At 38.4% G+C, this 21,694-nt stretch overlaps 1 protein-coding gene across 1 annotated transcript in view; it reads left to right on the top strand.

Moving 5' to 3' along the window:
- Positions 1-21,694, top strand: part of PSAT1 (phosphoserine aminotransferase 1) — a 151,606-nt gene that overhangs the window by 8,596 nt on the left and 121,316 nt on the right. The window contains exon 2 of the mRNA XM_053702475.1: positions 10,964-11,024. Within this exon, the coding sequence (XP_053558450.1) occupies positions 10,964-11,024 (61 nt within the window). The remainder of the gene's footprint in view (positions 1-10,963; positions 11,025-21,694) is intronic.

Below are 21,694 nucleotides of genomic sequence, written 5' to 3'. Positions count from 1 at the left end.
AAAATTCCATACATAAATTTAAATATGTGGAAAAGGGGTTAAAAAAAAGAAAATAAATGCCCACTTAATATAAAATAAATGCAGAGAGAAGTGCACTCACAGGAACGGACAACTGGATCAATACCATTGTTAGCCTGTTCTACTATGGCAATTTACCACCTGGGTGTAGCTTTTTAGCCCAGTAAAGCCTTTCAGAGTAGAAGTTTCCTGTAGTATATCAGTCTGATCCCGCCTATTACGGTAAGTCCAGTGCTGAAATACCAGGCAATATCTCTCTGAAAAAAAAACACAGCAACCCCAAACGATCTTTACTGGGCTAAAAAAAAGCTGCATTTAAAATGAAGTTCAATTTCCATGTGAAAGTGCCCAGTATTTAAAAAAAAAAAAATATTAAAAACAGGGCCACTTTCATTCATGAAAATTGACATTGCACCATATTTTAAAAAATACTTACCTTGTTCTTCTGAAACGCCGGATCGCCATTCTGAAACAATGCCCTCGTCTGCTTCTTCCTGATTTACTTACCCAGCAATGACGAAACCGTTTTCCTGCCGGAATCGTCATTGCTGACGTATGAAGAGGCTTGCGACGAGCTGGTGAAGCACTGGAGCGGCATCAAAAAGAAAGGTTAAGTATATTTTAAGAAAACGGCTGAAATGTCCATTTTAATGACTGAAAGTGCCCTTGTTTTTAATATATATTAAAAAAAAAAAAAAAAAAAAAAAAAAAAAAAAAAAAAAAAAAAATATATATATATATATATATATATATATATATATATATATATATATATATATATATATATATATATATATATATACATACACACAACTTTAACAGGTAAGTCCAGCACCTTTCTTAATGCTATTTTTTCAGCATTTTTTCAGCAACCTTTTTCCAGGATTATAGTAGTGCACGTCCGCTGAGTGGGGTCTGCCAGCCCACATATATGAATATAATAAAGCAAGATAGCGTCAGCACTTCTTCATACAAAATTCCACTTTATTGAGGCTTCAGACAAAGTTAAAAACAGCGACGTTTCAAGTCAACACAGACCCTTAGTCATGCAATGGATTATAGGAAAAAATCACCTTCTTTTATAACACCTGTGTATCAATTAACTTGATTTACCTGCATACATTCAAATTACCATTTTGGATTTTTGACCCCTAACAGGTCAGAATGGTCAGTAAATAATCTTTGTACCTAAATCATAGTTTTTCATTATATAATAAAAAGTTCTTATCTAGTGATTATAACCCAAGACTATATTTCAACACATATTATTAAAAACATTTCATACAAAATTACAAGATTACTATACATTAATACTTATAAAAACAAATGAAGATCATAGTCTTTGTTTAGACCATTCGGACTAAGTGTTTTTAGATGCTGTATCCACCATACCTCTCTTTTCTTTAACAGTAACTCTCTGTTACCCCCTCTTCTTTGTTTTGGTATGTGGTCAATTACTTGGAATCGTAGCTGGCTGACTGTATGTCCAGCATTGATAAAATGGGATGATACGGGCAGTGTCATATCCTTACATCTAATGGAAGACTTATGGGCACTTATCCTATCTTTGATGGGGTTAATGGTCTCTCCTACATAGCCCCGCCCACATGGACACTTAAGGATATACACCACATGGTCAGTGTTGCATGTATATAGGCTTTTAATATCACGTTTTTTATTGTCATTTATCTGTGCTATGTATTTCCCCTTAATCATGGAATTACATTGGGCACAGTTGAGACAGGGGTATTATGATCCTTTATTAGCTGTTGTAAGGTAATTTATAGTATCTTTCTTACTAGTTCCCACATCTGATTTTACCACTAGGTCTCTAATATTTTTGACCCTCTTAAAGGAATTAATTGGTGGTTTACAAAATTCCTCAATATGTGGATTCGTTTTATTTAGTATATACCAATGTTTTTTAACAATTCTTGTGATGCCATTGCTGAATTGATTATATACTGAAGAAAAGATAAGTTGTTTTTTATCAATCTGATTTTTATTTTTACTCTTATTTGATATTAGATCATGAGTTTCTCTAGTTTTCAATTTAACTGTTTGTTCACTAGTGGTTATGACAGCTTGAGGGTAACCTCTATCAGTAAATTTTTTTCCCATTTGTTTCAGTCTTACTTCTTGCAGATCTTTCTCTTTTACATTGCGCATCGTTCTAAGGAACTGGCTCTTAGGGATAGCGTTAAATACCCTATCTGGATGGTAACTGTCAAAGTGAAGTAATGTATTACGGTCTGTTGGTTTGCAGTATAGGTCTGTTACTAAATGGTCATCTTTTTTATATACCAAGGTGTCAAGATAGTTACTCACAAACGAAAGTAAGTTAATAGTAAATTGCAGACTTGTTGTACAATTGTTTAATTCCTCCACAAAGTTCTCAAGGGTCTCCAATGTGTCCCCCCATACGCCAAATATGTCATCTATATAACGTAGCCATATCTTGCAGTGGCTTTGAAATTTATTGCTGATGTAGACATATCTGTTTTCAAATTGACTTACGAATATATTGGCGTATGAGGGGGCCACATTGGAGCCCATGGCGGTTCCCTTTCTTTGTATATAATATGTGTCTTGGAACAAAAAATAGTTAAGATGTAGTATTATATTCAGCATGTCTTCTATGAAGTCACATTGAGCATTAGTATATACCTGATCTTTTTTAATAAGATCCAATACAGATTGTACTCCTGATTCATGTGGGATTGAAGTATATAGACTCACTATATCTAGTGTGAATAATATGTCATTTTCACTCACTCTTACTTCATCTATTCTAGTTAGAAAGTCCCCTGTGTCTTTTAGAAAAGATTTCTGGCCTGCCGCTATGGGATTCAAAATTTTATCTAGAAAAATTGCTATATTAGCAAAAACTGATTCCGTACTCGCCACTATGGGTCTACCCGGTGGCTCCTTTAGGTTTTTGTGGATTTTCGGAGTTGTATAAAATACAGGTGTGATGGGGTCTATTTTTATGAGAAATGTGGCTAAATTCTTAGTAATGACTTTATTCACCAAAGCCTTGTCAATTACTGCCGCTATTTCTTTTTTGATATCAGGTAGAGGATCATGGTCTAGTATTAAATATATTCCACCATCTGATAGTTGAGACAAAATTTCCTGTATATAATATTCCTTGTCAAGTACCACTACCGCACCACCCTTATCTGCATTTTTTATCTCAATTAGATTGTTATTAGATAAATTTTTCAAAGCTTTACGTTCTGCTGTGGTGACATTAGAGCTCATTCCATGTTTAGATGTTGTATATAATTTATGAATATCCTCTTGAACTAACTTAATATATGTTTCTACTCCAGAGTTGGAAGTACTGGGTACATACTTAGATTTGTTTGTCAGTCCTAATGGTCTGGTGTCAAATATCTCTCTCTCGTTCACTGTATTACTAAATACTTTATCCTTATCAGTATCCACAATATTACCAAAATATGCTTTTAGCCTTAGGTTTCTAAAAAAGCGATATAGATCCTTCTCTATGGTAAATTGATTAGCATATACAGTTGGACAAAAAGATAACCCTTTATTTAGAACACTTAGTTCATCTTTAGTGAGTTCATATTTGGAAATGTTAATAACTAATCCCAAGGGGCTTAAGAATAAAGCTGAGACAGACAATTATGACCAATAATGATAAATAGAAAAAAAGATTTGAATGTATACTGAACAAGTGTTCATTCGACATCATTGTTTGGACAGTGGAATGCCTGCAGGAAGAAATAGAGATACAAAAAACAGTGGTATCTGAAAGTGAAAACAAAGTAAATACTCACTTCTCTGCTGATGATTTGCTGAAAACAAATAAAGAGATAGACAAGATCCTTGACGACTACCAGAAGGAGTTAAAAGATATCAAGAGAAACAAGTTCAATCGAGACGACGAGGATTACAAAGCAAATCACGTGTACCGCTGGACCAATGAGGAAGAGGTTCATGACGTCCGAAGGAGGCGACCAGGAAGAGGACGCGGAACATTGCGAGCAATGAGACACGCGATGGAAAAGACAACGACAGCTACTAATTCATCCTCATCGGAGGATTTTTTATACATGGGAACAGATACCGATACCGGAGGGGAGGACGGAAACACAAGAGTTGGAAACTCCGACCCCCGACAATCCAACAGGCTGAGGAACAGGCGATTTCCGAGGGGCCGCAAGAAATAAATGGGACTTTCGATGTATCACAGCCAACTGCCGGGAGTGGTAAAAGTGGTAATGTACATAGTATGACATCAAATGATATGATATGTAACGACACTAATCAGTGCGAGATACCAGTCCCGGCAGAGACATTAGTTATTAACATTTCCAAATATGAACTCACTAAAGATGAACTAAGTGTTCTAAATAAAGGGTTATCTTTTTGTCCAACTGTATATGCTAATAAATTTACCATAGAGAAGGATCTATATCGCTTTTTTAGAAACCTAAGGCTAAAAGCATATTTTGGTAATATTGTGGATACTGATAAGGATAAAGTATTTAGTAATACAGTGAACGAGAGAGAGATATTTGACACCAGACCATTAGGACTGACAAACAAATCTAAGTATGTACCCAGTACTTCCAACTCTGGAGTAGAAACATATATTAAGTTAGTTCAAGAGGATATTCATAAATTATATACAACATCTAAACATGGAATGAGCTCTAATGTCACCACAGCAGAACGTAAAGCTTTGAAACATTTATATAATAACAATCTAATTGAGATAAAAAATGCAGATAAGGGTGGTGCGGTAGTGGTACTTGACAAGGAATATTATATACAGGAAATTTTGTCTCAACTATCAGATGGTGGAATATATTTAATACTAGACCATGATCCTCTACCTGATATCAAAAAAGAAATAGCGTCAGTAATTGACAAGGCTTTGGTGAATAAAGCCATTACTAAGAATTTAGCCACATTTCTCATAAAAATAGACCCCATCACACCTGTATTTTATACAACTCCGAAAATCCACAAAAACCTAAAGGAGCCACCGGGTAGACCCATAGTGGCGAGTACGGAATCAGTTTTTGCTAATATAGCAATTTTTCTAGATAAAATTTTGAATCCCATAGCGGCAGGCCAGAAATCTTTTCTAAAAGACACAGGGGACTTTCTAACTAGAATAGATGAAGTAAGAGTGAGTGAAAATGACATATTATTCACACTAGATATAGTGAGTCTATATACTTCAATCCCACATGAATCAGGAGTACAATCTGTATTGGATCTTATTAAAAAAGATCAGGTATATACTAATGCTCAATGTGACTTCATAGAAGACATGCTGAATATAATACTACATCTTAACTATTTTTTGTTCCAAGACACATATTATATACAAAGAAAGGGAACCGCCATGGGCTCCAATGTGGCCCCCTCATACGCCAATATATTCGTAAGTCAATTTGAAAACAGATATGTCTACCTCAGCAATAAATTTCAAAGCCACTGCAAGATATGGCTACGTTATATAGATGACATATTTGGCGTATGGGGGGACACATTGGAGACCCTTGAGAACTTTGTGGAGGAATTAAACAATTGTACAACAAGTCTGCAATTTACTATTAACTTACTTTCGTTCGTGAGTAACTATCTTGACACCTTGGTATATAAAAAAGATGACCATTTAGTAACAGACCTATACTGCAAACCAACAGACCGTAATACATTACTTCACTTTGACAGTTACCATCCAGATAGGGTATTTAACGCTATCCCTAAGAGCCAGTTCCTTAGAACGATGCGCAATGTAAAAGAGAAAGATCTGCAAGAAGTAAGACTGAAACAAATGGGAAAAAAATTTACTGATAGAGGTTACCCTCAAGCTGTCATAACCACTAGTGAACAAACAGTTAAATTGAAAACTAGAGAAACTCATGATCTAATATCAAATAAGAGTAAAAATAAAAATCAGATTGATAAAAAACAACTTATCTTTTCTTCAGTATATAATCAATTCAGCAATGACATCACAAGAATTGTTAAAAAACATTGGTATATACTAAATAAAACGAATCCACATATTGAGGAATTTTGTAAACCACCAATTAATTCCTTTAAGAGGGTAAAATCAGATGTGGGAACTAGTAAGAGATACTATAAATTACCTTACAACAGCTAATAAAGGATCATAATACCCCTGTCTCAACTGTGCCCAATGTAATTCCATGATTAAGGGGAAATACATAGCACAGATAAATGACAATAAAAAACGTGATATTAAAAGCCTATATACATGCAACACTGACCATGTGGTGTATATCCTTAAGTGTCCATGTGGGCGGGGCTATGTGGGAGAGACCATTAACCCCATCAAAGATAGGATAAGTGCCCATAAGTCTTCCATTAGATGTAAGGATATGACACTGCCCGTATCATCCCATTTTATCAATGCTGGACATACAGTCAGCCAGCTACGATTCCAAGTAATTGACCACATACCAAAACAAAGAAGAGGGGGTAACAGAGAGTTACTGTTAAAGAAAAGAGAGGTATGGTGGATACAGCATCTAAAAACACTTAGTCCGAATGGTCTAAACAAAGACTATGATCTTCATTTGTTTTTATAAGTATTAATGTATAGTAATCTTGTAATTTTGTATGAAATGTTTTTAATAATATGTGTTGAAATATAGTCTTGGGTTATAATCACTAGATAAGAACTTTTTATTATATAATGAAGAACTATGATTTAGGTACAAAGATTATTTACTGACCATTCTGACCTGTTAGGGGTCAAAAATCCAAAATGGTAATTTGAATGTATGCAGGTAAATCAAGTTAATTGATACACAGGTGTTATAAAAGAAGGTGATTTTTCCCCATAATCCATTGCATGACTAAGGGTCTGTGTTGACTCGAAACGTCGCTGTTTTTAACTTTGTCTGAAGCCTCAATAAAGTGGAATTTTGTATGAAGAAGTGCTGACGCTATCTTGCTTTATTATATATATATATATATATATATATATATATATATATATATATATATAATTTTTTTTTAATTTATTTTTTTTAAAAACGGGCACTTTCACATGAAAATTGACCTTCACTTTAAAAACAAACCAAAAAGGGTAATTTGCGCAACTGAAAATACTGAGCTGCCGTTTTAAAAAATGATCTAGATAAAAAAATAAAAAAAACATCAATATATTCAAACACAAAAAAAAGGAGCGCTGGTTAACAAAATAGGAGGTGTCTTAATCCACCCATAGGTAACCTTCTGAACAGTATAAGTCTCTGTAAGCTATTGGGTGTAGTATTCAATTATTTAGATAGAAATTCATCAAATATATATTCATATACTACAGATACACAATGTGTATTACAATATACCATTTTAAAATAAGTCAAGACAACATCATTGAAACAGTACTAAAATGTGATTACACAAAGAATCTTGATACAGCTGCTAGACTAAAACATCTTGATGCATTTAGAAAAAACAGTTTTATCCAGAGCCTCAATGAATCTAGCAACGGTTGCGTCTAGAGACAAAAGCGACAGAGGGTCCCGTTACAGGCTGTAAGATGTTAAAGGAATGGTGTATTCAAGTACTTAAACCGGGTGTTGGCGCTTCTGCTTTATTGGAAATCCAAACGTCCACAAACAGCTTTACTTGAAATCCAAGCGCCCACAGCAAACATGGCTGTAGTTTTAGGATGTCCTCAAAGCTTATTCGAATCTGTATTTCGTTTAGAGAGCCTATGTATAGAGCTCAGGTGATTCTTGAAAGTATATGGGATAGTAACTTTGAACGGCTGTGGATGTATAACGTTTAGCCTATACCAAACACACAAGCCGTTATTTTTCCCCTTTCTACACCGGCACCTACAGGTGTTGCTCTGGGTCAAAGTTACACAACTAAGTGGAATTGAGTAACACCTTTCCGAGGTCTCCCTCCTTTCTCAAGCTCGAGAAAGGAGGGAGACCTCGGAAACGCATTGCTATATCATTTTTTTAAAAAGGGAGCACGTTGCCCACCCCCAGCCCCTTTGCACAAATGTCACTGTCCGGGGGGGGGGAAACGATTAGTTGATTGCAGATGAGTCGTCTGTCAATAAATTGCTGAAAATGGCGACTGGAGGTTCAGCTCTTATCCGTATAGCATTTCTAGTGAAATGAAGATAACTATATACTAAAGATTTCATGAATGAAAGTCTCATTCATTTTTTAACTTCTATCGTTTGATTTTAGCTAATAGCGTTAACTTAACATTCACTTTAACAGCTATGGCAAAGTGAAAACTTGGAAATTACAACTTTTAACTATAGAAAACAAATGCAATAAAAATGTGAAGCAACTATTTGTAACACAAGCATGAAATCGGGCAATAAGTGTAGAGACTGAAAGGGTGCCTAGGTACAAAGCATTATAGCCTTGTTGCCCTTATACAGTTAAAGGGACAATATACACTAGGGATAGACCGATAAAATAATTTTTTTTTTAGGGGCGATACTGATTATTGACCACCTTTCAGGCCGATAACCAATAACAGGGGCCGATCTTTCTAGATTTAAGTTTTAAAAAATCAACACAATTTTTACACAAATCTGGTATAAACTGAACTTGCATATTAAAATTTTAAACATTAGAAGTAAACGCCTGGGGGAAAAAAAGTGCTCAAAAATTAACTTATTAAATTGCTTCCCAAAACATAGAAAAATGGCATAAATCCCTTTTTAAACTGCACACTGATATAACATTAAATTTAAGTCACTACTGCAAAGGCTAGACACTACACAATTTCTTCAGTACTCCCAGTTTAGTAGAAAAACATTATAGTGCAGGTAGCATAACATTTTAGCATGTTCTCCTGTTAAAGGCTTCTGTTTTTTTTCATATATTGCTGCCACTTCACTAAAAACACGCTCACTTGGTTCATATTACAGATAAGGGTTAAAAAATATATATATATATATATATATATATATATATATATTGTGCCTATAACGCACGTGCTGGAATATCAGTGCTAGATTTATTTATTTGCTTTAATTTTTAATATGCTCATATATTTACTGGGTTACAAATACCTTCCCTGGCACTGAGGAGTGGACTATGTTTCTTATGTCACTTATGGGCAGTTTTATACATGTGTAACAGCGCCACCTAATGGTCAGTACATTGTTATCCACTGCTAGAGAATATTGATACTAGTCTCCTATACTGCATAGCTTTCTACTAAAGGTTTTTTGTTGTGGACATTTTAATTGATGTGCTTGAACTAGCTTTAGTGAAAGGTTTTTCAAATGTGTAAAATTTGTCAGAATGCAACAAATAATATTCTATTTGTGACAGCAATTAGCAAGCAGATTGATTTTATATATTGCTGACCCCTATGAGTAAATCAAAAGTAATTTAGCTCTGTGTACTTCAAGGAAACTGTCGCTTTAAGTGCCACTTAATTATCACATTTTCCATTTCACAAATCATATATGTTTGTTTATGCAAGTCCATATACAGGCCTTCCATTGGGGGTATGGTAGTTGGTAACAGAGCTTCAAGGAACACCTGGGCTTGGACTCTTTATCAGTGCTATTTATTATTAGATTCTATATCCAGCTTATATGTGCTATAGATGATTTGTGTCACTTAAATACCTACATAGTTTCCATGAAGTACACAGAACTAAATTTATTTTGATTTGCTCCATATCGGTAAGTTTCTGGCCGATACCTATCTTTCAGAAATTCCAAATATTGTCCCTAAAAATCGGCCGTTATAGATATCGGTCTATCCCTAGTATACACCAATTTTCATATAACTGCATGTAATATACACTACTATAAATAATATGCACAGATACTGATATAAATATCCAGTATAAAACAGTTTAAAAACTTACTTAGAAGATCCCAGTTTAGCTCGGTTAAAAAGGTAGTTTGAACACCCACTTTAAGTGGGAAATAAGACACTCCCCTCCTCCCCCTTCCTCTGCATATGAATAGACTCTTTACACAAACAGGATCAAGCTGGAGTAGGTATACCTTGCCATTCTCCAAAACTTTGGGGCTTGGTTAGGAGTCTGAAAATCAGAGCAATGTTATTTAAAAATAAGCAAAACTATACATTTAAAAAACCCCCAAAAACAACTGTATGGGCTATATAAATGGATCATCTACAAAACATTTATGAAAAGAAAAATAGAGTGTATAATGTCCCTTTAATGTAAACCTTCAATGAATCACAGAGATCAGTGCTTGTCAATTCTACACTCAAGCACCAAGGCCAGATTCTAATTCCCTGCATGTCCTGGCGAGCTTTCTTCATCTGACTTAATCTCATGTGTTTAGTTAGATAAAGTCTTAAAATCTGGACAGTTAGTGATATTTAAGGACTGGAGTTGAGACATGATGATGTAAGTCACAGGGAGAATGCTTGGTGAAAATATATATATATAGTACTGTAAAAGCAGAGACATTTGCCAGATATTGGACCATAGTGAACTATCCCAAGGAAAATATGCCATGTAAAGGGTTCTATAGCCAAAGTATGTCACCGTGAAATAAAGATGATAAACTGTGTATGTGATGTCATTTTCGGTGGGGGGGCTGCATTGAGAGTGGTTGGTTTATGGCCACAGGTGGCTGTGGACGGGGCAAATTTACAGGGACTATCTTATTTTGCTGTAGAGTAGCAGGCCAGACTCCCAACCCATGGCTATAATGCAGGATGCCAGACTATTAAGAGCTATGGTAACATGAGTATTGCTTCCCTCATGTATTTATTATTTTTTTCTAATGTGACATAATGATAATGAACGATGTGTGCTATGTGTTTTTCTAGACGTGTTTTTTTGTTTTTTTTTTGTTTTGTTCATCTAATATATATAAACATGCTGCATTTGTGTTGTCTTACTATTTGAAATGTTTGTTTATCCCTATGCCTGATGGTGCTATTTCTCATTAAAGGTTTTGTTAGAAGCACAAAAAGAATTGATTGACTATGGTGGCCTTGGCATCAGCATTCTAGGTATGGATAGTATACATTTATTTTTATTATGCGTATAGAAACACTTTAATTAAAGGGACACTGAATCCAATATTTTCTTTTATGATTCAGATAGAGCATGCAACTTTCTAATTTACTCCTATTTTTCTTCATTCTCTAAATTTATTTGAAAATGCAGGCATGTAAGCTTATGAGCCTGCCCAACTTTGGTTCAGCACCTGGGTAGCGCTTGCTGATTAGTGGCTAAATGCAGCCACCAATCAGGAAGCCCTATCCAGGGTTCTGAACCAAAAATGTGCGGCTCATAACCAAGAGAAGGAGGTATATTTGATACTAGCAGTGAATTGGAAAGTTGTTTTGGTTATTATTATTATTATTATTATTATTATTATTATACTTTCCATCTTAGTAACTTATAAAATAATTTCAGTCTAATAGTGTTTTTTTTTTTTAAATATACTTCCATGTCCCTTTTTAAGAAGGAAAAGGGTTGTGTGTTTATAAATAAAAATATCTCAATTAGACTGAAATTATTTTTATAGCTCAGAAAATCGGAGCTTCGCTATAGTATGTGTCAAATTGCTTTGGCAACTAGGATTGAGATTGGATCCTGGAAATTACCCAGCCTCACCTTACTTAACCCCTTAGTGACTAGACCATTTTTCAATTTTCTTATTTTTAAATTTCTGTGGTGTTTGTGTTTAGCTGTAATTTTCCTCTTACTCATTACTGTACCACATATTATATACAGTTTTTCTCGCCATTAAATGGACTTTCTAAAGATACCATTATTTCTCCAACATTGGTGTGTCCGGTCCACGGTTTCATCCTTACTTGTGGGGATATTCTCCTCCCCTACAGGAAATGGCAAGGAGAGCACACAGCAAGAGCTGTCCATATAGCCCCCCCTCTGGCTCCGCCCCCCAGTCATTCTCCTTGCCGCTCTGAACAAGTAGCATCTCCACGGGGATGGTGAGGAGTTTGTGGTGTTAGTTGTAGTTTTTTATTTCTTCTATCAAGAGTTTATTTTAAAATAGTGTCGGTTTGTACTATTTACTCTACAACAGAAAATGAAGAAGATTTCTGTTAAAAGAGGAGTATGATTTTAGCAGCAGTAACTAAAATCAATTGCTGTTCCCACGCAGGACTGTTGAGCCCAGAGAACTTCAGTTGGGGGGAACAGTTTGCAGACTTATCTGCTTCAGGTACGATTAGTCATATTTCTAACAAGACATGTTAATGCTAGAAGACTGTCAGTTTTTCCCTTAGGGGATCGGTAAGCCATTTTCTTAGATTCATAACAGATTAAGGCTTATAAATGGGCTCTATACTGGTTGACACTATTGTGGGCTAAATCGATTGGTTTATATCAGATTTATTGGACATTTAGAGTGTTTTTTTTGTTATAAAAGCACTTTTGGGAACGTTTTTTTTTTCACCTGGCATCTAGTTAGACTACTACTTTAGTCAGAAAGGCCCCTTCACTCTGGTAATGCAGATGGAGGAGGCCCCGTTTTCGCGCCTCAATTGCGCAGTTTATTTCCTTGGCAGTGCATACTGCTTCATTTGAGGGTCCTGTGGGTAAAGAAAACAGACTCAGGAAGGTTTACTTCAGTGCTGAATCACTTTAAGGGAAGGTAAAAAGCCGCAGCAAGGCTGTGGCAGTGATTGTTGTGTGATAAAATTGTTTATTTGAACAAATAGCTCCGTTTTGCTCATTTTAAGGGTTAAAGTCTTGAAACTTGGTGTGCAATACTTTCAAGGCACTAGGACTCTGGGGTGCAAAGTTTGTAAAAATCGGACATTGCCTTCATAGTTTTTCAAACTTTCAGAAATAAAGTGTGCTTGTTTATTGTTTAAAGAGACAGTAACGCTTTTCTTTAAAAACGTTTTTATTGCATTATTAGCCTGCCATATTCTGTCTAACATGTTTGTACCTTCAGATAGCTTATGCTCTGTATGTATGAAAGCCAAGGTGGTTCCCCCTATTAATGTTTTGTGCAAATTGTATCATAGCGTCCAAACAAAGTAAGGACAGTACTGTCACATTTAATAAGATTGCCCAGGATGATTCTTCATGTGAAGGTAGTGGGGATAGTTTATCATCCTCTCCTTCTGTGTCAACACCAGTTTTGCCCACGCAGGCGATACCTAGTACATCTAGCGCGCGCCAATGCTGGTTACTATGCATCAATTAACTGCAGTGATGGATAATTCTATAGCAAATCTATTATCCAAACTGCTGATTGCTCAGTTTTTAAATACAGAAGATGAGCAGGTTAGCGCTGAGGACAATTTATCAGTTGTTCCCTCACATCAATCTGAGTATAGCAGTGAGGGAGGGCCTGTCTGAAGGGGAAGTTTCTGATTCAGGAAAAGTTTCTCAGCAGGCAGACACTGATATAGTGATTTTTAAATTTAAGTTAGAACACCTCCGCGCCCTGCTTAAGGAGGTCCTAACTACTCTAGATGATTGTGATTCTCTGGTAATTCCAGAGAAATTGTGCAAGATGGACAAATTCTTAGAGGTTCCAGTGCACGCTGATGCCTTTCCAATACCCAAGCGGGTGGCGGACATAGTGACTAAGGAGTGGGAAAATCCAGGTATACCTTTTTGTTCCACCTCCTATATTCAAGAAAATGTTCCCCATTGTCGACCCTAGAAAGGACACATGGCCGACGGTTCCTAAGCTTGAGGGGGCGGTTTCAGTGTTAGCTAAGCGCACAACTATTCCTATTGAGGACAGTTGCGTTTTCAAAGATCTTATGGATAAAAGATTAGAAGGACTGTTAAAAAGAATTTATTCAGCAGGGCTTCCTTCTTCAACCAATCTCGTGCATTATTCCTGTCACTACCGCAGCGTATTTCGGTTCGAGGAACTGGAAAATTCGCTTCAAAGGGAGACTCCATATGATGAAGTCATGGACAGAATTCACGCACTTAAGTTGGTTAATTCATTTCTTTTGGATGCCGCTTTTCAATTAGCTAAGTTAGCGGCGAAAAATTCAGGGTTTGCTATAGTGGCGCGCAGAGCGCTTTGGCTAAAATCCTGGTTGGCAAATGTGTCGTCCAAGAACAAATTGCTTAATATTCCTTTCAAGGGTAAGACCCTATTCGGGCTGGAATTGAAAGAGATTATTTCAGACATTACTGGTGGAAAGGGACATGCCCTCCCACAAGATAGGCCTTTTAAGGCTAAGAACAAATGTAATTTTCGTTCCTTTCGCAATTTCAGGAACGGACCAATTCCTAACTCTGCGGCCTCCAGACAAGAAGGCAACACTTCCCAACCTTAACCAGCATAGAAACCATTGCAAGGTTGGAACTAGGGTAAACAGGCCAAAAGCCTGCTGCTTCTACCAAGACAGCATGAAGGGGTAGCCCCGATCCGGGACCGGATCTAGTAGGGGGCAGACTCTCTCTTTGCTCAGGCTTGGGCAAGAGATGTTCCGGATTCCTGGACACTAGAATAGTCTCTCAGGGATATCTTCTAGAATTCAAGGAACTTCCTCCAAAGGGAAGGTTCCATATGTCTCGCTTATCTTCAGACCAGATGAAGAGACAGGCATTCTTACACTGCGTAGGAGACATAGTAAAGATGGGAGTGATACACCCAGTTCCAATAACGGAACAAGGAAGATTTTTCCAACAATCCAGGAGGGTCAATTCATGACTACCGTGGATTTAAAGGATGCATATTCCTATCCACAAAGATCTCCATTAGTTCCTGAGGTTCGCCTTCCTGGAAAGACAGTTCGTGGCTCTTCCATTCGGTTTAGCCACTGCTCCCAGAATTTTCACAAAGGTGCTAGTCCCTTCTAGCGGTATTAAGACCGAGGGGCATTGCTATAGCATCTTATCTAGACGACATTCTAACCCAAGCGTCGTCCCTTTCCAAAGCAAAGGCCCATACAAGACATTTTTCTAGCCTTTCTCAGATCTCACGGGTGGAAGGTGAACGTAGAAAAGAGTTCCCTGTCTCCGTCAACAAGAGTTCCCTTTTTGGGAACAATAATAGATTCTTTAGAAATGAAGATCTTCCTGACAGAAGTCAGAAAGACAAAGCTTCTAAACGCTTGTCAAGTTCTTCACTCTATTCTGCAGCCTTCCATAGCTCAGTGCATGGAAGTAGTAGGATTGATGGTTGCAGCAATGGACATAGTTCCTTTTGCTCGAATTCATCTAAGACCATTACAACTGTGCATGCTCAATCAGTGGAATGGGGACTATGCAGACTTGTCTCCACAGATTCAAGTAGACCAGATGAACAAAGACTCACTCCGTTGGTGGTTGACTCAGGATCACCTGTCTCAGGGAATGAGTTTCCGCAGACCACAGTGGGTCAATGTCACGACCGACACCAGTCTATTAGGCTGGGGCGCGGTATGGGATTCCCTGAAAGCTCAGGGTCTATGGTCTCGGGAAGAGTTTCTTCTCTCAATAAACATCCTGGAACTGAGAGTGATATTCAATGCTCTCCGGGCTTGGCCTCAACTAGCGAAGGATTCATAAGATTCCAGTCAGACAACATGATGACTGTAGCTTACATCAACCATCAGGGAGGAACAAAGAGTTCCTTGGCGATGAGAGAGGTATCCAAGATCATCAAATGGGCGGAGGATCACTCCTGCCATCTATCTGCAATTCACATCCCAGGAGTAGACAACTGGGAGGCGGATTATTTGAGTCGTCAGACTTTCCATCCGGGGGAGTGGGCACTCCACCCCGGAGGTCTTTGCCCAGTTAACTCAACTATGGGGCATTCCAGATATGGATCTGATGGCGTCTCGTCAGAACTCCAAGGTTCCTTGATACGGGTCCAGATCCAGGGATCCCAAGGCGACACTAGTGGATGCATTGGTGGCGCCTTGGTCGTTCAACCTAGCTTATGTGTTTCCACCGTTCCCTCTCCTTCCCAGGCTTGTAGCCAGGATCAAACAGGAGAAGGCCTCGGTGATTCTGATAGCTCCTGCGTGGCCACGCAGGACTTGGTATGCAGACCTGGTGAATATGTCATCGGCTCCACCATGGAAGCTACCTTTGAGACAGGATCTTCTAGTACAAGGTCCATTCGAACATCCAAATCTAGTCTCTCTGCAACTGACTGCTTGGAAATTGAACGCTTGATTCTATCTAAGCGTGGGTTTTCAGATTCGGTTATAGATACTCTGATTCAGGCCAGGAAGCCTGTGACTAGGAAAATTTACCATAAGATATGGAAAAAATATATCTGTCGGTGCGACTCCAAGGGATACTCTTGGAGTAAAATTAAAATTCCGAGGATACTTTCCTTTCTCCAAGAGGGTTTGGATAAAGGTTTGTCAGCTAGTTCTCTAAAAGGACAGATATCTGCTCTGTTTGTTTTGTTGCACAAACGTCTGGCAGCCGTGCCAGATGTACAGGTGTTTGTACAGGCTTTAGTCAGAATCAAGCCTGTCTACAAACCTTTGACTCCTCCATGGAGTCTAAATTTAGTTCTTTCAGTTCTTCAAGGGGTTCCGTTTGAACCCTTACATTCCATAGATATTAAGTTACTATCTTGGAAAGTTCTGTTTTTGGTTGCTTTTTCTTCTGCTAGAAGAGTTTCTGAATTGTCTGCTTTGCAGTGTGTTCACCCTATGTCAGGCTGTCAGCAACCTACAATGACTGGAGAGATTATCTGTTACTAAAACTTGAACACAGCTGCTTAGATGAAAAATTAAGGATTTGTTTCTGGGAGATGTGTGGGAAACAGATAAATCACATAGGTGGTGAACTGAATCCCAATTACTACCAGAATGTTAATATACAGGTTCATAAGTAGTTGCTAGTAACTGAAGCTACATAAGTATAGTATAACCAGGCAGCTTAGTTAAAGCAGGAACCAAATTATGCTCAGCAAAAACAAGAAAAAATAATATGCCACTTAGTAAACTTTAACTAAACAGGTTTTTCACAGTATGGAATGTTTAGGCAAGAATTATATAGTAAGCTGTTTTTAAGTTTATGTTTATATACATCTAATTACCTTGACCCCTTAGATTCAAGTTTAGGCAGAGCTTCGGTAGTCAGATGGTAAGAAATCAGAGGCTTGAGAGTAACGGAGCGGAGCAGCAGCTCGCAATGTCGGATGTTCCGTGAAGCTGGCGTGTGACGTCACCGCGGATGGATACAGGCTGCGGTAAACAGAGTATGAGGTTCCGTGTGGGAAATAGTGACAGGCAGTCCTGGAGAATAACAGCACAAACACAGAGAGTGCTGCTGTTACTTTTAGTTTAGTAGTAGTAAGGAATACTGAATCCACAAAAGGATAGATTATTTTCAATAATAGTGCAATGCACAGGCTGGATATTTCTGTAGGCACAACAATACCAAGCAAAGGTAAATGGGCTGCTGGGAATTTAAAGGAAGTGAGCATGATCCTAATTGAAATTTAAAGGTACAGAACGGTAAAAAGAAGTAAGTCCAGTTTGGAGAATGATATCCTGACACCCTATCTGGTATTCCATACAGATAAGGTAGTTTTACGTACAAAGCCTGGTTTTCTTCCAAAAGTGGTTTCCAACAGGAATATTAACCAGGAAATAGTGGTTCCTTCTCTGTGTCCGAATCCAGTTTCGAAGAAGGAACGTTTGTTACATAATTTAGATGTAGTTCGTGCTTTGAAATTTTATTTAGAAGCAACGAAGGATTTCAGACAGACATCTTCTTCGTTTGTCGTCTATTCTGGTAAGAGGAGAGGACAGAAAGCTATTGTTACCTCTCTTTACTTTTGGCTGAAAAGCATCATCCGATTGGCTTATGAGACTGCTGGACGGCAGCCTCCTGAACAATTTACAGCTCATTCTACTAGACCTGTGGCTTCCACATGGGCCTTCAAGTTGATCAGATCTGTAGGGCAGCGACTTGGTCTTCCCTGCATACTTTGCCAAATTTTCAAATTCAATACTTATGCTTCTTCGGAGGCTATTTTTGGGAGAAAGGTTTTGCAAGCCGTGGTGCCTTCTGTTTAGGTAACCTGATTTGCTCCCTCCCTTCATCCGTGTCCTAAAGCTTTGGTATTGGTTCCCACAAGTAAGGATGAAACCGTGGACCGGACACACCAATGTTGGAGAAAACAGAATTTATGCTTACCTGATAAATTACTTTCTCCAATGGTGTGTCCGGTCCACGGCCCGCCCTGGTTTTTTAATCAGGTTTGAAAAATTTCTTTCTTTATACACTACAGTCACCACGGCACCCTATAGTTTCTCCTTTTTCTCCTAACCGTCGGTCGAATGACTGGGGGGCGGAGCCAGAGGGGGGGCTATATGGACAGCTCTTGCTGTGTGCTCTCCTTGCCATTTCCTGTAGGGGAGGAGAATATCCCCACAAGTAAGGATGAAACCGTGGACCGGACACACCGTTGGAGAAAGTAATTTATCAGGTAAGCATAAATTCTGTTTTTTATCATATCATATAATTTACTATAAAGTTTTTTTGTGTTTTTTTTTTTTTTATGATGGGGAAAAACTTTTTCTAACTTTGACCCCCAAAATCTGTTACACATCTACAGCCACCAAAAAACTCCCATGCTTAATAGTTTCTAAAATTTGTCCTGAGTTTAGAAATACCCAATGTTTACATGTTTGCAAGTTATAGGACAATAAGTACAAGTAGCACTTTGCTATTTCTTCTATAAGGTACGACAAGTCCACGGATTCATCCTTTACTTGTGGGACATTTATCCTCCTGCTAACAGGAAGTGGCAAAGAGCACCACAGCAGAGCTGTCTATATAGCTCCTCCCTTAGCTCCACCCCCAGTCATTCTCTTTGCCTGCTTTAAGTACTAGGAAGGGTAAAGTGAAAGAGGTGATAAAATATTAGTTTTTAATTTCTTCAAGCAAGAGTTTTTTGTTTTAAATGGTACCGGTGTGTACTATTTACTCTCAGGCAGCAGATGGATGAAGACTTCTGCCTGGAGGATGATGATCTTAGCATTTGTCACTAAGATCCAGAGCAGTTCCCACAGAGGCTGAGGGGTGCAGGAAACTTCAGTGTGAGGAACGTTTTCATGCTATATAGCAGTGAGGTATGTTCAGTAATTTTTTCTGGAGAGATTGTGTGTATTTCAGAAAGGCTGACAGTATCCCCATGAGGGTAAGGGTAAGCAGTATTCCTAAGAGCTATAGAAGGGCATTACTAAGCTTGCATAAGGGGCTAATTAAAAAATGGTTGACACTGAGTTTTTGAATGTTTGTGGGCAAACATTTTGTGAACTGGGAATGCTTGGGCAATATAGTTTTTGGCAACTTTATTGAGGGTACACTTGGCTTATTTTTTGGGTCTCAGAACCCACATGGCTAGTTTAAAACTGCTCTGGTGCGGTTCTTTGAGGCTGTAGAGACATCGAGTGAGATGGGCGGGGCCTATTTTCACGCCTCAGATGCGCAGTTGTATTCACTTAGCAAGCTCCAACTCCGGAGGGCCCTTGTGGAGGTTTTGGGCCAAATCGAACCTTTAACCCCATTTTTACAATCCCTGAGGGCAGCTGTGGCGAGGTGCTGGGGGTATTTTTTCCGGATTTAGGCATTATTATCAATCCGGTTTGCACAATAAAGGGTTAAATGTTTGTTTTTCTTGTGGGGCAAACTTAACTACACAAATTGAGCATGATATCAAAAATTTGATAAGTTTGGTGCATTTTAAAGCAGTTTTGCAGAACGTGTATGCTTTTTTTTCTCTTAAAGGTGCAGTACCGTTTTTTTTAAGATTATTTTTTTCACTAAATAAAGTGTTTTCAAGCTTGTTTGTAGTCATTACTAGCCTGTTCAACATGTCTGACATTGAGGAAAGTCAATGTTCAATATGTTTAGAAGCCATTGTGTCCCTCATGCACTGAAAGGTCAATAAATTGCAAAGAACATATTTTAGCTACTAAAAGTATGTCGCAGGATGATTCTCAGTCAGAAGAGAATCAGGTTATGCCATCTAATTCTCCCCAAGTATCACAACCAATAACGCCTGCACAAGCGACGCCAAGTACTTCTAGTGCGTCTAATTCTTTCACCCTGCAAGATATGGCCGCAGTTATGAATACTACCCTCACAGAGGTTTTATCTAAGCTGCCTGGGATGCAGGGGAAGCGCAGTAGGTCTGGTGTGAGAACAAATGCTGAGCCCTCTGACGCTTTATTAGCCATATCCGATGTGCCCTCACAATGTTCTGAGTTGGGGGTGAGGGATTTGCTGTCTGAGGGAGAGATTTCTGATTAAGGAAAGATGTTCCTTCAGACAGACTCAGATATGACGGCTTATAAATTTAAACTAGAACACCTCCGCTTGTTGCTCAGGGAGGTTTTAGCGACTCTGGATGATTGTGACCCTATTGTAGTTCCATAGAAATTGTGTAAAATTGACAGATTTCTAGAGGTTCCTGCCTACACTGATGTTTTTCCGGTCCCTAAGAGGATTTGGGACATTGTTACTAAAGAGTGGGATAGACCAGGTATTCCGTTCGCTCCCCCTCCTACTTTTAAGAAAATTTTTCCCATATCAGACACCATGCGCGGCTCGTGGCAGACGGTCCCTAAGGTGGAGGGAGCTATTTTTACCCTGGCTAAGCGTACAACTATACCTATTGAGGACAGTTGTGCTTTCAAAGATCCTATGGATAAAAAATTAGAGGGTCTCCTAAAGAAAATATTTGTTCATCAGGGTTTTCTTCTCCAACCTATAGTGTGCATTGTGCACTACTGCAGCTGCTTTTTGGTTCGACGCTCTGGAGGAGGCTCTTCAGGTTGAGACCCCATTAGATGATATTCTGGATAGCATTAGGGCTCTCAAGCTAGCTAATTCTTTCATTACAGATGCCGCTTTTCAACTGGCTAAATTAGCGGCAAAGAATTCAGGTTTTGCTATTTTAGCGCGTAGAGCGTTATGGCTTAAGTCCTGGTCTGCTGATATGTCATCAAAATCTAAGCTTTTAGCCATCTCTTTCAAGGGTAAGACCCTATTCGGGCCTGAACTGAAAGAGATCATTTCAGACATCACTGGAGGGAAAGGCCATGCCCTTCCTCAGGATAAGACAAATAAGATGAGGACCAAACAAAATTATTTTCGTTCCTTTTGAAATTTCAAAGGTGGTCCCTCTACCTCTTCCCCTGCTGCAAAACAAGAGGGGAATTTTGCTCAATCCAAGTCAGTCTGGAGACCTAACCAGACTTGGAACAAGGGTAAACAGGCCAAGAAGCCCGCTGCTGCCACCAAGACAGCATGAAGGGGTAGCCCCCGATCCGGGACCGGATCTAGTAGGGGGCAGACTTTCTCTCTTTGCTTAGGCAAGAGACGTTCAGGACTCCTGGGCTTTAGAAATCGTAACCCAGGGGTATCTTCTAGATTTCAAAGATTCTCCCCCAAGGGGGAGATTCCATCTTTCTCAATTGTCTGCAAACCAGACAAAAAGAGAGGCGTTCTTACGCTGTGTAGAAGACCTCTATTTCATGGGAGTGATCCGCCCATTTCCGAAAACAGAACAGGGGCAGGGGTTTTACTCAAATCTGTCTGTGGTTCCCAAAAAAGAGGGAACCTTCAGACCAATTTTAGATCTCAAGATCCTAAGCAAATTCCTCAGAGTCCCATCTTTCAAGATGAAGACCATTCAGACTATTTTACAAATGATCCAGGAGGGTCAATATATGACCACTGTAGACTTAAAGGATGCGTATCTACA

The sequence above is a fragment of the Bombina bombina genome, chromosome 2, assembly GCF_027579735.1.
Source record: "Bombina bombina isolate aBomBom1 chromosome 2, aBomBom1.pri, whole genome shotgun sequence".
Lineage (NCBI taxonomy): Eukaryota > Metazoa > Chordata > Amphibia > Anura > Bombinatoridae > Bombina > Bombina bombina.
Note: the sequence above shows the minus strand (reverse complement) of the source record. Positions and strands in the feature narration are given on the sequence as shown.